Source organism: Entelurus aequoreus, linkage group LG10 (genome assembly GCF_033978785.1).
Source record: "Entelurus aequoreus isolate RoL-2023_Sb linkage group LG10, RoL_Eaeq_v1.1, whole genome shotgun sequence".
NCBI lineage: Eukaryota > Metazoa > Chordata > Actinopteri > Syngnathiformes > Syngnathidae > Entelurus > Entelurus aequoreus.
In genome coordinates this window covers 15,686,544-15,703,026 of record NC_084740.1, presented here as the reverse complement: position 1 = coordinate 15,703,026, position 16,483 = coordinate 15,686,544, and the positions used below count along the sequence as shown (strand labels likewise).

At 41.8% G+C, this 16,483-nt stretch overlaps 1 protein-coding gene across 4 annotated transcripts in view; it reads right to left on the bottom strand.

Moving 5' to 3' along the window:
- Window positions 1-16,483, bottom strand: part of pde9ac (phosphodiesterase 9ac) — a 56,460-nt gene that overhangs the window by 23,937 nt on the left and 16,040 nt on the right. For all 4 annotated transcript variants that reach the window (XM_062060197.1, XM_062060196.1, XM_062060195.1 and 1 more), the window contains 10 exons: window positions 15,894-15,972; window positions 15,738-15,812; window positions 15,553-15,639; window positions 9,528-9,632; window positions 9,319-9,401; window positions 8,925-9,081; window positions 8,736-8,849; window positions 7,221-7,325; window positions 2,010-2,138; window positions 1,846-1,941 (listed from right to left, as the gene is read on the bottom strand). In XM_062060197.1, coding sequence (XP_061916181.1) covers window positions 1,846-1,941; window positions 2,010-2,138; window positions 7,221-7,325; window positions 8,736-8,849; window positions 8,925-9,081; window positions 9,319-9,401; window positions 9,528-9,632; window positions 15,553-15,639; window positions 15,738-15,812; window positions 15,894-15,972 — 1,030 coding nt within the window. The remainder of the gene's footprint in view (window positions 1-1,845; window positions 1,942-2,009; window positions 2,139-7,220; window positions 7,326-8,735; window positions 8,850-8,924; window positions 9,082-9,318; window positions 9,402-9,527; window positions 9,633-15,552; window positions 15,640-15,737; window positions 15,813-15,893; window positions 15,973-16,483) is intronic.

The window sequence follows — 16,483 nt, the reverse complement described above, 5'->3', positions numbered from 1 at the left end:
ATAATCAGAAAAATACGGTATATGTCAGTCTGAAAATGAGTGAGGACAAATTTCACTCAAATAGAGCCTGAAAGAACTTTAGATAAAACTCTTACAAAGCTTTGTGCAAATAAATGAAAAACATTCAAGTGAAACGTTTAAAAACATCTTACTGGATGAGATTCTGACATCAAAATAGCTTTTGTTTACAAATATTAAGGTTTTTTCTTAAGTACATTTGAATTCTGCAAGCGAGTGATGAATCCTGATTTATCCAACTTCCAAAATGTGATAAATCTGATTTAGAAAATTCATCATTTGACAGCCACGGTGTTTATACATGATTAATGCAATAATATTTTGTGATTAAGTCAAAGCGTTAACTTCGACAGCCTGTGTGACCCTCGGCCCGTACCGTTTCTAAAGTCGCTCTCACATTTTGTAAGTCGCGGGTTGCGATTTTTTGGGGCTTGTTTTTGAATGTGTGTTTGCTTATTTAGGCTTGCTTTTCTGTCCCCACAATAGAGCAAAACTTAACCGTGCTGGTAGGTGTCTTTTTCTACACAACATTTCCTGGTTACCACAAACCCGGTCGACTTGGCACGTACCCCAAACGCATGCGCTGAAATGTCGCATGTGCAACTGCGCCACAGAGCCCAGACTGACAAGTGTCAGAATAATTGTATCTAAGTTATCACAAAACTTTGTGTTACATTGAGTTCAGCTCGCCCTGCGAGAGGACAAAAGCTGTCTGATCCTACCAAGCAGAAGGCTTGTAAAACTCCACTGTGTACGATGGGAAGCGACATGAAGGCGTCGGTTTCTTTCTTCTATTGTAATCCACAGGAAGATTTTGTCTTGACCCGAAATCTACAAAGCAGAGAGGAAGCAGGGCCTGACTCCCCTCCAGGCACCTTTTCTTTGAACTGTTTTACGATCTTTTCTTTGAACTGTTTTTAATCAAAGGCGATGGCTGTTTACGACCCCCCTCCCTTAGAAACAGCTGTTGCCATAATCAGGGAAAGTCCAAATAAAAGAGGAGGCGTACAATCTTTCGTCAGAGCGTGGTGGAGACTGTACAAGTGTACAACCCAGACGTTTCTCCTCAATTGAGCCAAATTTAATTCTGACTCTGTTTAATTTCTTGCTTCTTGTCTTGTTTAATAGATGTCATCAGTGTTTGAACCTGACAACAAGCAAGTGACAAAAACAGACTGAGAATTAGTGTCAGGATTAATGGAGAAAACTTAATTTAAAATTAATGGTTCATAATGGGAGAAAGAGACCCCAGGTGAAAAATGTATTGTGTCTGTCAGACGTGTGTGTGTGTTCTGAGTTGAGCTGTTTTAATAAACAAACTTTTGCGAATATCAAAAGACAAAAAAACCCTTCTATTTGCGATTAATGACTAGTTAACTATGAACAAAAAGTAATTAATGTGGTACATTTATTAGGGGTAAAAAAAAACAACCTATTTGCGATTAACGACGAGTTAACTATGGACAAAATGTGATTGTAACACGATTAAATAATTAAATCATTTGACAGCTCTTAATATTTTTCTTCATTTTTCTCACATCTACATCGTCTGCCAAGCCCCATGGTTTGAAAACCCCTGGATTTGACGTGACCTTTTTAAGGGTTTTGTCATAAAGGCTATTAAAAGAGTCGTTGCTACACAAAAATAGAATTGTGATAAAAAACTCCAAAGATGCAAGAATTGTGGGTACTTGCTAGTTGAGTTGGCGGTGCAGTTTGTCCTCCAAAAAAAGTCTATATTGTGCAAGCTGTCAGGTACATAAAATCCCCCAAAATCCATAAATGGAGCTAAATAATAGACAGGCCAATAGATAGAATAGGTTCTACCTCTGTCATGGCATCATCTATCTGCTTCAGCTCCTCATAGTGGTCTCGAGAGTCCCTCAAAGGTTGAACCATTATCTCCTCAATCTGAGGGAAAAGCTGCCCAAGAAATGGGAAATAAGAGTTAGCCAAGGGTCTCACACTTACCGACCGGCAGGTGAGCATACCTTCATGACGGTTTCAAACATGGGGATGAGGACAAACTTGATGAAGCCTATCTGAGCGGTTGGTTTGGTGACTTTGTCTCTGTCCATGAAGGGGGCCACCGGCAGGCCCTCTGACTTCTCCCGGTCACTCTGAGAGACAAGTCAGCACAAGTTTCTTACAGTTAATGTTGGACACGGGGGGGTACTCACAGTAGGCAATTTTTACTTTGCTTGGGTCCACTTCACACCCAAAGTACGGTACGTTTGGCTCGTGTTGAGTACTCTGATCCATGCTCAAGTTTGGCCCGTTTGACTAGGAAGAGGTGGGTCTGGGCACGGCGACATCGGTCATGCATGCGCACGTTAACATAAACCAGCTGTATTAGATTAGGTGGGTGCCCAGAGTAGTGTTTGGAAAAGCAAAATATGTTACAGGAAGAGGTGGGTCTGGGCACGGCGACATCGGTCATGCATGCGCACGTCAACATAAACCAGCTGTATTAGATTAGGTGGATGCCCAGAGTAGTGTTTGGAAAAGCAAAATATGTTACTCATGTGGTGGAATTTCTGCCCTTTGAGCTATATTTCGTGTCTGTCAAGAATGTCTGCTCGTTTCATTTCTTTTCTATTCTACACCATTAAAGGACTAGATGTAGGCCAAAGTTCAATATGGAGTCGGGCTGACCATTCTACAAAATGTTTTGATTGTCTAAGCATGACTAAGGGATTCAAGGATGTTGCAAAACAAACAGGTCGAAAACATCAGGACCTTGACGCATGAAGAAAACAGATAAAATGGCCAAGTGACAAGGGCTAGAGAGAGATTGCTTGATTCTTGTGTCCTCCGGAGGACGTTTGTTTGTCTGCATGGGCAGCTCAATCCAACTTTGTACTTTTTGACTATGGGTAAATAAACCTTTTGTACTAAACTCACTTTTGTTGCAGTTTAAGCTTCGGACAATCCACTACACTCACCAATGCAACATCCATAAAACAACCATAGCATCTGTTTTTTAAATCCTTTTGATTCACGGTAGTCATGCACGTCAGTGTGAGGCAGCTTTCATTGACAATCGTGAACACCATTTATCTGGGCAGCTTGTTTAAGGTAAAATAGTGGATTGGTAGACAAAATGGCGGCGCATGGGAATGCAGCGGCTCTGCTAACGGTCTTGGGAGTGTAGAGCGATTTGGCAAAAACACCCGTCATTTCTGTCAATTTCATGGCTGGCTCAAAGCGTGAACACTCTGTGATCACATATGACCGACAGACAATTCTGGTTCGTTATAGACTGAAAGATGCATGTACGGTGGACCTCCTCGCTAGCATGGGAATACTTCGTGGGCTACATCGAGCGGCCTTTGTAGCAGCGGAGTCAAGTGCTAGCGGTGACCGCCAATGGAGACGACATAGGCGGTGCGAGCGGAAGCAGAAGCGGGGATGCCGAGCTGGGCTAACAACAAAGAGAAAAGCTAACCAAAGAAGCGTGGAGTCTCCGGGTAAGAAGCCATTTAAACTAGAACTAGCCGGCGTCAGGCTGGATAATCCTTGCACACATAGCAATTCTCTTAGAATAAAATACAACTCACATAATGTTTTTTCTTTTGTGACCGTGTCAGAGGCAGACATACATTGTACTGAGGTAGCTAACTAGGATGCGTTCAGTTTATCGCAACATCAAGCAAACAATCTGAATATCCCCGTCATATCAATTCCTAGATATGGTCGAAACTATTTAAAGTGCAATACGCATAATAAACGCAACATTATTAATATTGCTACTTCGGATAATTTCAACAAACAATCCTCAAAACAGCCCACTACCTATAATATGGGCTTTTTAAACATAAGATCAGTATCTTCCAAAACGCTATTAGTTAATGAAGTCATTAGAGACAACCAACTTGACGTCGTTGGTCTCGCCGAGACCTGGCTCAAACCAGACGATTTTTTTGCGCTAAATGAAGCATCTCCTCCTGGCTATACCAATACACATGTTGCCCGACCTCTTAAAAGGGGAGGGGGTGTCGCACTAATATACAATGAAAACTATAATCTTACACCTAACCTAAATAATAAATATAACTCGTTTGAGGTGCTCACTTTGAGGTTTGTCACACCGCTGCCTCTCCACCTGGCTGTTATCTACCGCCCCCCTGGGCCCTATTCGGGCTTCATCAGTGAATTCTCAGAGTTTGTTGCTGATCTAGTGACGCACGCCGACAATATAATCATAATGGGGGACTTTAATATCCATATGAATACCCCATCGGACCCTCCATGCGTGGCGCTCCACACTATAATTGATAGCTGTGGTCTTACAAAAATAATAAATGAACCCACGCATCGCAACGGTAATACGATAGATCTAGTGCTTGTCAGGGGTGTCACCACCTCTAAAGTTACGATACTCCCGTACACTAAAGTAATGTCCGAACATTACCTTATAAAATTCGAAGTTCTGACTCATTGTCAACAAACTAATAATAATAATAATAACTACTATAGCAGCCGCAACATTAATGCTGCCACAACGACGACTCTTACTGACCTACTGCCTTCGGTAATGGCACCATTCCCAAATTATGTGGGCTCTATTGATAACCTCACTAACAACTTTAATGACGCCCTGCGCGACACCATTGATATTGTAGCACCGCTAAAGCTAAAAAGGGCCCCTAAAAGGCGTACCCCATGGTTTACAGAAGAAACTAAAGCCCAGAAATTATCATGTAGAAAGCTGGAACGCAAATGGCGTGCGACTAAACTTGAGGTTTTCCATCAAGCATGGTGTGATAGTTTAATAACTTATAAACGCATGCTTACCTCAGCTAAAGCTAAATATTACTCAAATCTCATCCACCTCAACAAAAATTATCCTAAATTTCTGTTTAGTACAGTAGCATCGCTAACCCAACAAGGGACTTCTCCCAGTAGCTCCACCCACTCAGCAGATGACTTTAGGAATTTCTTTAATAAGAAAATTGAAGTCATTAGAAAAGAGATTAAAGACAATGCATCTCAGCTACAACTGGGTTCTATTAACACAGATACGACTGTATATACGACGGATACCGCCCTCCAAAATAGTTTCTCTCTCTTTGATGAAATAACATTGGAGGAATTGTCAAAATGTGTAAATGGGACAAAACAAACAACATGTTTACTTGACCCAATTCCTGGGAAACTTATCAAGGAGCTTTTTGTATTACTAGGTCCATCAGTGTTTAATATTATAAACTTATCACTTTCCTCTGGCACTGTTCCCCTAGCATTCAAAAAAGCGGTTATTCATCCTCTACTCAAAAGACCTAACCTCGATCCTGATCTCCTGGTAAACTACCGGCCGGTGTCCCACCTTCCGTTTATCTCGAAAATCCTCGAAAAAATTGTAGCACAGCAGCTAAATGAACACTTAGCGTCTAACAATCTCTGTGAACCTTTTCAATCCGGTTTCAGGGCAAATCACTCTACGGAGACAGCCCTCGCAAAAATGACTAATGATCTATTGCTAACGATAGATTCTGTTGCTTCATCTATGTTGCTGCTTCTTGATCTTAGCGCCGCTTTCGATACTGTTGATCATAATATTTTATTAGAGCGTATCAAAACACGTATTGGGATGACAGACTTAGCCTTGTCTTGGTTTAACTCTTATCTTACTGACAGGATGCAGTGTGTCTCCCATAACAATGTGACCTCGGACTATGTTAAGGTAACGTGCGGAGTTCCCCAGGGTTCGGTTCTTGGCCCTGCACTCTTTAGTATTTACATGCTGCCGCTAGGTGACATCATACGCAAATACAGTGTTAGCTTTCACTGTTATGCTGATGACACCCAACTCTACATGTCCCTAAAGCTGACCAACACGCCGGATTGTAGTCAGCTGGAGGCGTGTCTTAATGAAATTAAACAATGGATGTCCGCTAACTTTTTGCAACTCAACGCTAAGAAAACGGAAATGCTGATTATCGGTCCTGCTCAACACCGACATCTATTTAAAAATACCACCTTAACATTTGACAACCAAACAATTAAACAAGGTGACTCTGTAAAGAATCTGGGTATTATCTTCGACCCAACTCTCTCGTTTGAGTCGCACATTAAGAGTGTTACTAAAACGGCCTTCTTTCATCTCCGTAATATCGCTAAATTCCGTCCCATTTTGTCCACAAGCGATGCTGAGATCATTATCCATGCGTTCGTTACATCTCGTCTCGATTACTGTAACGTTTTATTTTCGTGCCTCCGTATGTCTAGCATTAAAAGATTACAGATGGTACAAAATGCGGCTGCTAGACTTTTGACAAAAACAAGAAAGTTTGATCATATTACGCCTATACTGGCTCACTTGCACTGGCTTCCTGTGCACCTAAGATGCGACTTTAAGGTTTTACTACTTAGGTATAAAATACTACACGGTCAAGCTCCTGCCTATCTTGCCGATTGTATTGTACCATATGTCCCGGCAAGAAATCTGCGTTCAAAGAACTCCAGCTTATTAGTGATTCCCAGAGCCCAAAAAAAGTCTGCGGGCTATAGAGCATTTTCTATTCGGGCTCCAATACTATGGACTGCCCTCCCGGTAAAAGTTAGAGATGCTACCTCAGTAGAAGCATTTAAGTCCCATCTTAAAACTCATTTGTATACTCTAGCCTTTAAATAGACTCCCTTTTTAGACCAGTTCATCTGCCCTCTCTTTTCTGCTCTGCCCCCCTCTCCTTCGTGGAGGGGGGGGCAGTGCCACCCACACTGGTTTAAATGTAACTTAGATATTGGGTTTCACTATGTAAAAGCGCTTTGAGTCAATAGAGAAAAGCGCTATATAAATATAATTCACTTTAGAAAGGTGTATGACGTTTCTTAATGGGATAAAACATTGTCTCTATTCATGTTAGCATTTCAGATAGCTAGCAAGCTAACAGTAGTCGGTGCATAGCTTTATCAAAGTGCAGTTACCAAACCCGGTTTTATGGCAATACTACCGTTTATGTGCATGTAGATGTGCATGTAGTACAAATGGCCGCAGCTGCTAAAACTGAAGCAAAAGATTGATTGCTCTTGCAACTCGTAACAATGCATGCAAATGGAGATTTACTGAGGCTCTAAAGTAACCGACTTCAATTTCATTCATGACTCGGTTAACTGACTTATCGAATATCGCCCCAGGCCTACGTTTGACCTTCATGGGTTTTTATGGGAAACTACAGGTGTGTTTTGGATCTGCTCACCTGCATGAAGTACTCCTCCAGTAGGCAGTCCACCCATGGTTCGGCTACCTCGGTGGGCCTCACTTCGTTAGAAATGTCGCAACATTTGATCAACACCATCTTGAGCTTAAAAAACACAAAAATGCAGAATCAAATCAGTGATTATTTTTTGTGTCTTGAAGCAACTAATGGAGTGCACTATTATTAAGCTGCAGCTTGCAGCAGAGATGCCAGCCTCATTTAGTTTCTGAATTGGTCAAATCTACTCGGGCTATAAACTGCAGCCATAATGTACCGTATTTTTTGGACTATAAGGCGCACTTAAAATCATTTCATTTTCTCAAAAATCGATAATGCGCCTTATAACCTAATGTACGGAATCATTCCGGTTGTGTTTACCGACTTTGAAGCTATTTTATTTGGTACATGGTGTAATGATAAGTGTGACCAGTAGATGGTAGTCACACATAAGAGATACGCATAGACTGCAATATGACGCCAGTAAACAACACCAAAACTTTAAATGTTCCTTTGAAAATAAAGAATATAACACACAGCACTCAAAAATCTGTCAAAATCTTTTAGTATGACTTTGAAGCCGCACCGCTTGATGGATTGTCGGCCCATTACGGTTACCGTAGTCAGAGATACAAATATTACTATGGTGTGAGTATAAGGACGGCAAAATGGCACCCATTATCAGACATATTATCTGGCGTTTTGTTTCACAATATTATGCAAAACCAACTGTTCTTACCTTCTGGTACCTGATGATGTGTATTTGAGGTCTGCATAAGTCCTGAAAATTTGCGCACGTCCGCCACTGTAGTCCGTGAAGAAGCCGTAGTTGGTAAGCTTCTTCTTTTTCTCTATCTTCTTGTTATGGGACATTCATCCTCTTCTGTTGTCATTTCAAATATGAAGTAGTGTAAAGTTCTAACTTATATCTAGCTATGGAAGCACTAAAAACTACCGGTGTAGTGAGTTTACATTATTCACCCACGGAAATTTTGTTATTAGAGTTTTGGTCGGACGATTTTTTAGGGGATACATTTCCGGTGTTGTTGTTGCACTAGTGAACGACGGATGAGAAGATGCTGCTCCGTTATTGATTGAAGTAAAGTCTGAATGTCATTAAAACAGTTAGCGCCATCTTTTGACACTTCTTCCACTCCCGTCCTTGCACGCTACAAAGCTACAACAAAGATGACGGGGAGAAGACGCTGTAGTAGGTGAGCCACGTAAATAAGACCGCCCACAAAACGGCGCATCCTGAAGCAACTGTCAGAAAGCGGCTAGAAGATGATCTGTAAAACATCATCTATGCAACATTTTGACCAAGGAACCACCATTACATGTTATGTAGACCACAAGGAAGTATTTTATATTTAGAGAAAAAAATCCTAATGTGGCCCCTTTAATGTGTCTTATAATCCGGTGCGTTTTTTGTATGAAAAAAGACCTGAATAGACCCGCTCATCGGCAGTGCGCCTTATAATCCGGTGCGCCCTATGGTCCAGAAAATACGGGACATACACATGTCACATGCTCTTCATTGGTGAAGTCAAAGTTGTCCACTTTCTGCTTGAAGGAGTCCAGTATCTCGCCATGTCTGGCCATGTCAGTGGCAAGGATGAGGGTGATTATAGCCTGCGTGTCAGAAAGCAAGTCAGCTTCTTCTTGTTTGCTTTTGGAATAACAACCTCGTAACAGTGAGCTGGTGACCTGGCGAATCTGCTTAAAAGCCTCAGGATCCACATTTGCAAAGATATTGCACTCGGGAAGGGAAAGGATCTGGAAAGCCACGGCGCAGTGATGGTTCTCCAGCGGCGATATGTCATTGTAGCGCACCGCGAGCTCTGTGCGGGCATTGATTTGGTACCTGATAGTTGTAAGACATGGGAGGGTGCATTTAGAAGGGTGGATAGCATTACAAACAAAGCTACTACCGAGAGCAAAACAACACGATGGCAATCGGGGCATCAGCGTGTTTTCTTACCAGTCGTGAAATAGTTTTGCAGTTCATTGACAACAGTGTTGTACTCAGGATGTCAAAACACACTAGGGTCACTGGCAGCTCATCAGTCAACACCCCAACAGAGAGAATAGCGGGGCTTACGTGTTGTTGTATCCGGGGTGGTCCAGGTCGTGACACACTGCAGCTGTCATTAGAATGCCCATGTCCGTGAGAGTCAGCTTTTCCTGCATAACAACAGTGAGAGTTGCACAATTAGAAAAATGCCTACATGTTATCGGAGAGAATTCCAGGAAAAAAGGGAACCCTGAAGATCCCCCCCTCCACCTCCCCGTGCTCCCTCATCACATTACCTGCAGGTTGCAGAGGTGGATCATGCCGTACATCATTTGACTAACGCAGAAGCAGTGACGGAAATTGTGGAATGGGTTGTTTCGGTAGTTGTCCTGGATGCCCAACTAGAAAAAGATAGCACATGTATACAAAACTGGATTTGATAGCACAGTCAAACACAATATATTCTGGGATGCTATCCTAGGAAGTACAGTAGTAGAACTACAAATAATCTGTTCCAGGGAAACACTACAGGCATTTTTGCCAAAAACATTAACGCTAAAGTCTAATGTGAAGATATGTAGGTAGGTAGATATACAGGCTAATAATTAGCATTGTCATACAGTACTGTATATAATGTAATTAATTTAAGCAAACAACCAAAATAAACAGAAAATACTAAAATACTGTAGGACAGGGGTTCTTAACCTTTTCGACCCCGGGGCCCAACTTTTCCACAACAGAGGGGCCCGAGGCCCACTCAAACACTAACACTGAATTAGTAATCTTACTCTCAATTTTAATCGTATGCAATCAAAATTCGTTCCATTTTTTTCCACTAGCGACGCTGAGATCATTATTCGTGCGTTCGTTACGTCTTGTCTCGATTACTGTAACGTATTATTTTCGGGTGTCCCTATGTTTAGCATTAAAGATTACAGTTGGTACGAAATGCGGCTGCTAGACTTTTGACAAGAACAAGAAAGTTTGATCATATTACGCCTATACTGTATATACCTACACTGGCTCACCTGCACTGGCTTCCTGTGCACTTAAGATGTGACTTTAAGGTTTTACTACTTACGTATAAAATACTACACGGTCTAGCTCCATCCTATCTTGCTGAGTGTATTGTACCATATGTCCCGGCAAGAAATCTGTGTTCAAAGAACTCCGGCTTATTAGTGATTCCCAGAGCCCAAAAAGAGTCTGCGGGCTATAGAGTGTTTTCTATTAGGGCTCCAGTACTCTGGAATGCCCTCCCGGTAACAGTTAGAGATGCTACCTCAGTAGAAGCATTTAAGTCCCATCTTAAAACTCATTTGTATACTCTAGCCTTTAAATAGACCCCCCTTTTAGACCAGTTGATCTGCCCTCTCTTTTCTGCTCTGCCCCCCTCTCCTTCGTGGAGGGGGGGGGCACAGGTTCGGTGGCCACGGATGAAGCGCTGGCTGTCCAGGGTCAGGACCCAGGGTGGACCACTCGTCTGTGCATCAGTTGGGGACGTCTCTGCGCTGCTGACCTGTCTCCGCTCTGGGTAGTCTCCTGCTGGCCCCACTATGGACTGGACTCTCACTATTATGCTAGATCCACTATGGACTGGACTCTCACTATTATGTTAGATCCACTATGGACTAGACTCTCACAATATTTGCTGGATCCACTCGACGTCCATTGCACCGGTCGCCCAGGGTGGGGTGGGGGTGGGGGGTTTACCCACATCTGCAGGCCCCTCCAAGGTTTCTCATTGTCATCCCATTGGGTTGAGTTTTTTCTTGCCCTGATGTGGGATCTGAGCCGAGGATGTCGTTGTGGCTTGTGCAGCCATTTGAGACACTCGTGATTTAGGGCTATATAAATAAACATTGATTGGTCATTATATCTAACCTACTAACAGTATTTTTTAACCATCTGTTAATCAAAAATATTATTTATTTAACACATAAACCTTAGGCTTCGGTCAGGCTGATTAGAAAAATAAAGTACTAACCAAATATACTGCATAAGAAAGACTCATAAATAACTGACAAAAAATACATTTGCGTATGTAACGGTTGCTTTAAGGACATAATTCACCACACCTGTTTACTTGACTTTGTCGTCATTATTCACTGTCATTGTTCTATTGTGCACATAACAATGTTGTTCTTGCATTCCCACATGCAGTTAAGAGTAAGTCTTTCGGTGCGACCCCTTTAAGTGACAGTCAGGAGATTTACCCAAAGGTGGGGGTTTGTTGTGACCGCCATTTTGAGTAGCTTGATGTAAGAAGTCTTTAGTCTTCTCTTTGATGGAATAAACGGCGCACACATTTTTGTCCGTCAAAGATACTACGAGTTGTGTTGCTTTCACGTTACAAGCGCCACACCTACAAATATGTTGTGCTAAAACAAATAAAATAACAATCGATGTGTTTCTTAACTGAACTGCCAATAGAATTAAAGTGCAAATGAAAATACAGTTTCACCACTTTAGTCGTATTGTTTGCGTTCAAGGAACTTCTCTATAACTTTCGCTCCACTCTGTTTGAGATTGTCATTACTGCCACAAGTGGTGTAAAAATGTACTGCTGTGGCCCATGCCCACCATAGCTGAGAAACAGGTATTTTTTGGCGGCCTTCTAGGGAGCGCTTGCGGCCCAACAATCAGCCGGACTTAGGCCATGTCCACACGGACACGAAGAGTTTCGAAAACAAATATTTGGGGTTAAAACAATCTCCATCCACACAAGTGTAGTTTCAAAAGTGTCTATGTCTACACACAAACGCATACACCTGCTGTCACGCACATTTTGTCCAATCAGAAGCCAGGAAAAAGCAGCAATATCTGACTGGGTGGCATTATTATGTTTATTTTGATGGACTTTAGACGTACAATGACATGTACATTATCTTTAAAACAAGCCTGCATGTACACAGAGCCTTGGGAACTTTCATAAAGAGCGAATGCACGCCTGTGCTGCTGAAACCCAACACTCATAGAATTATAACATGTTCAGCAACATGGTGATGTATTACATGTGCAGTGAAGTCTACATTATTTCTAAAATCAGCACGCACTGACGAGCCAAGGAAACCACTGTGTTGTGTTTCAGCACGCACTAACGAGCCAAGGAAACCATTTTGTGTGGTGTTCGGGTCTGTGGGACCCGTTTTCAGTTTTTTATTCAAAGAAAAACGATACAATTAATTAATTTTTCAAACTGAGACTCACTGACTTTGGCTCATTTTCGGTGAAGAACATATATCAGAATACATATTTAATGACCACACACCATACACCCCGCCTACACATTTCTATTACATATAAGATGTCCGGGTCCACTGGACCCAGGGCTAATAGAAGTGTGGAAATTGATGTTCTGTGTACCACACACACACACACACACACACACACACACACACACACACACACACACACACACACACACACACACACACACACACACACACACACACACACACACACACACACACACACACACACACACACACACACACACACAGCAGGCTTAGACAGGAGGAGGACAGAGTGTAGGTACACAGAACATCAGAGGGTCAAATGTGCGAGAAAATGAGAGCAGACAGTGTTGACAACAATGTTGCAACCTTATGTGGGAACCGTAGGTGCAGAAACACAAAAGAAGAATCCCTGTGGGATGCAGAAACTGGCAGAGAAATTATCCGTGCAACGTTCATATTGTTGTTACTCAGCCAGCGTTTGTGGGTCTGATGGACTCGTTGCGTTTTGTGGCTTTTAATGCCTCACAATCAAACCCTTTTATGTTAAAATACTGAACAGATGTTTATTGGGATAAGGTAAACAGCTGGCTGAGTAACAACAATATGAACATTACACAAGGGTTAAGGGAATTATAAAGCATTTCATCATGGATATTAGGAATGTGAATCTTTGGGTGTCCCACGATTCGATTCAATATCGATTCTTGGGGTCACGATTCGATTCAAAATCGATTTTTTTTTTTATTCAACACGATTCTCGATTCAAAAACGATTTTTTCCCGATTCAAAACAATTCTCTATTCATTCAATACATAGGATTTCAGCAGGATCTACCCCAGTCTGCTGACATGCAAGCAGAGTAGTAGATTTTGGTAAAAAGCTTTTATAATTGTAAAGGACAATGTTTTATCAACTGATTACAATAATGTAAATTTGTTTTAACTATCAAATGAACCAAAAATATGACTTATTTTATCTTTGTGAAAATATTGGACACAGTGTGTTGTCAAGCTTATGAGATGCGATGCAAGTGTACGACACTATTGTTCTTTTTTTTAATTATAAATGTCTAATGATAATGTCAATGAGGGATTTTTAATCACTGCTATGTTGAAATTGTAACTAATATTGATACTGTTGTTGATAATATTCATTTTTGTTTCACTACTTTTGGTTTGTTCTGTGTCGTGTTTGTGTCTCCTCTCAATTGCTTTGTTTATTGCAGTTCTGAGTGTTGCTGGGTCGGGTTTGGTTTTGGAATTGGATTGCATTGTTATGGTATTGATGTGTATTGTTTTGTTGGATTGATTAATTAAAAAATAAATACATTAAAAAAAATAATAATTAAAAAAAAAAAATAAATAAATAAAAATTGATTTTAAAAAAATGAGAATCGATTCTGAATCGTACAACGTGAAAATCGCGATTCAAATTCAAATCGATTTTTTCCCACACCCCTAATGGATATAGTGATATGGTACATGTGCAATGAAGTGTATATTGTCTTTAACATTAGTACACACTACCCGGAGGACGCTACATTATGGTTTTTTTTAGTTGCTTGGTCGCACGCAGCTCCTTCTATAAAAATGGAAGCAAGACATGTACGTTAACTTCATGATTTGTTGGTAAACAAGGACTAAAAACATAAGAAAATGTTGCATCTTTCTTATGACACAGAGCAACAAGTTCTGCTTGTCTAAGTTGTTCCATCAGGTGGAGGTTCCACAGCAATCGTATCCAAAACAGCTGACTGTCATTAGAGCTGGCGGGAGCGTCGCAAAGCCCATTTTGATGTGTCTTTTTTATTAACCTCTCAAGGCCCAAGCTGTTTGTTTACATGCTTTTTTTTATTTCTCTTTGCTATTTGGGCTTATTGGACCCTAATTAAAATAAAAACTAAGAATCATCTTTTTATATGACGTACTTAGTCCATAAGTACACAAATGTGTACTTCATGTTTAGTGACATGCTAATTCTTATTTTTACACTGTTTTTTTACAAATTCCATTGTATGTTGTACTCTTCTGACACCACCAGATGGCAGTATAAGTGTCCACATAAGCGGCCATAAGACCCCAATTCAGTAGTGTACACAATTTTGGAAATACGAGCTAAAAGGTGCTGTCCACGCATGTGGCCACTAAGCATCCATCCATCCATTTTCTACCGCTTATTCCCTTCGGAGTCGCGGGGGGCGCTGGAGCCTATCTCAGCTACAATCGGGCGGAAGGCGGGGTACACCCTGGACAAGTCGCCACCTCATCGCAGGGCCAACACAGATAGACAGACAACATTCACACTCACATTCACACACTAGGGCCAATTTAGTGTTGTCAATCAACCTATCCCCAGGTGCATGTCTTTGGAGGTGGGAGGAAGCCGGAGTACCCAGAGGGAACCCACGCAGTCACGGGGAGAACATGCAAACTCCACACAGAAAGATCCCAAGCCCGGGATTGAACCCAAGACTACTCAGGACCTTCGTATTGTAAAGCAGATGCACTAACCCCTCTGCCACCGTGCTGCCCGGCCACTAAGCATTTAGAGGTAAATGTTGAGTGAAAAGAGCAGAATGTTTACGTTCAAACGTACATTAAGTCCTCTTATACCGCGTTTAAAGCCAGCAAGGCAGTGTTGTTGCGCTTGGAAGTCTCCGTTTGTGCCGTGTACACGCATACTGTACACTAAGCGGAGAGTTTTGGAACTCTTCACCTTAGCCAGCGTTTGCAAAAGTCTGCGTCTTCAAAGACAAAAGTATGCGTCTGCGTGTGGACAAGAGGCCTAAACGCAGAGATAAGTATGCGTTTATTAAGTATCTGTGTTCGTGTGGACATGGCCTTAAGCCTATGTTTCAGAAACGCTGCTGCAGGACACCATAGGGACCAAAGTATCAGAGCACTGCGCTGAATCTTAAATCTAATTACTGCCCCCTCGTTGATGCCAGTACGGAAAAAAAAATCTCAAGAAAAGTTCTTCTGTAATCTTGAGATTTGTGTGATTTTGGTCCAATTCCGAATTGTACGACCTTAGGCGTGTGTAGCTGTATTGAAGCTGCAATCTGCTGCGTATTGTTCCTTACCAGCCAGCGTTTGAGCGTGATGGGGTTCATGTTGAATTCTTTCACCAGTCCCAAGTCATGGTACATATACTCCAAACAGCTCAGCATCTGCAGACACAAAGGAGCGTGGAAAAACGCCACCAACAAAAGAAACCATACCCATAGCTTAAGTGGATTTTTGTTTACTCTTTCAGAGGCAAACTAACCTCATTGTGCTCCCAGTGCCAGACGTCAAACGTTGGCTTCTTCAGTGCCTCAATGGTCTCCTGGGACAGAGTATACTGGAGAGGACAAATGTGCAAGAGCAAAACAGTGAGAACCTCACAAGATGCTTTGAAAAGGAAGCTTCTACAGCGTCTCACCTTTGGGTAGTTGGGCACGTCTCGTCTCGGAGTGACCTTTTTGCCGTCGTCAAAATTGTATTTGCACGGACAGTTCACCCTGAAGCAACAAACTGGGTTTTAACTCAATAGTGGTGGAAACAACAGTTTTTATGTGTTTTAGTCTCAGTAAACAACCCATAAAATTCAGCAGGAACTTTCACTAGATGTCCCAGGGGTGGAAACTGACAACATTGACTAGAATGGACTCCAACGCCGTGCCAGAGCTGTTACCCATCCGGTGGAAACAGGGGGTTATTCTATAGAACAGTGTTTTTCAACCTTTTTTGAGCCAAGGCACATTTTTTTCATTGAAAAAATTCGGAGGCACACCACCAGCAGAAACCATTAATAAATTAAACTCGGTAGACAATAAAAAGTCGTTGTCGCAATTGTTGGATATGACTTTAAACCATAACCAAGCATGCATCACTATAGCTCTTGTCTCAAAGTAGGTGTACTGTCACCACCTGTCACATCACGCTTTGACTTATTTTGAGTTTTTTGGTGTTTTCCTGTGCGTAGTGTTTTAAGTTCTTGTCTCGCGCTCCTATTTTGGTGGCTTTTCCTGT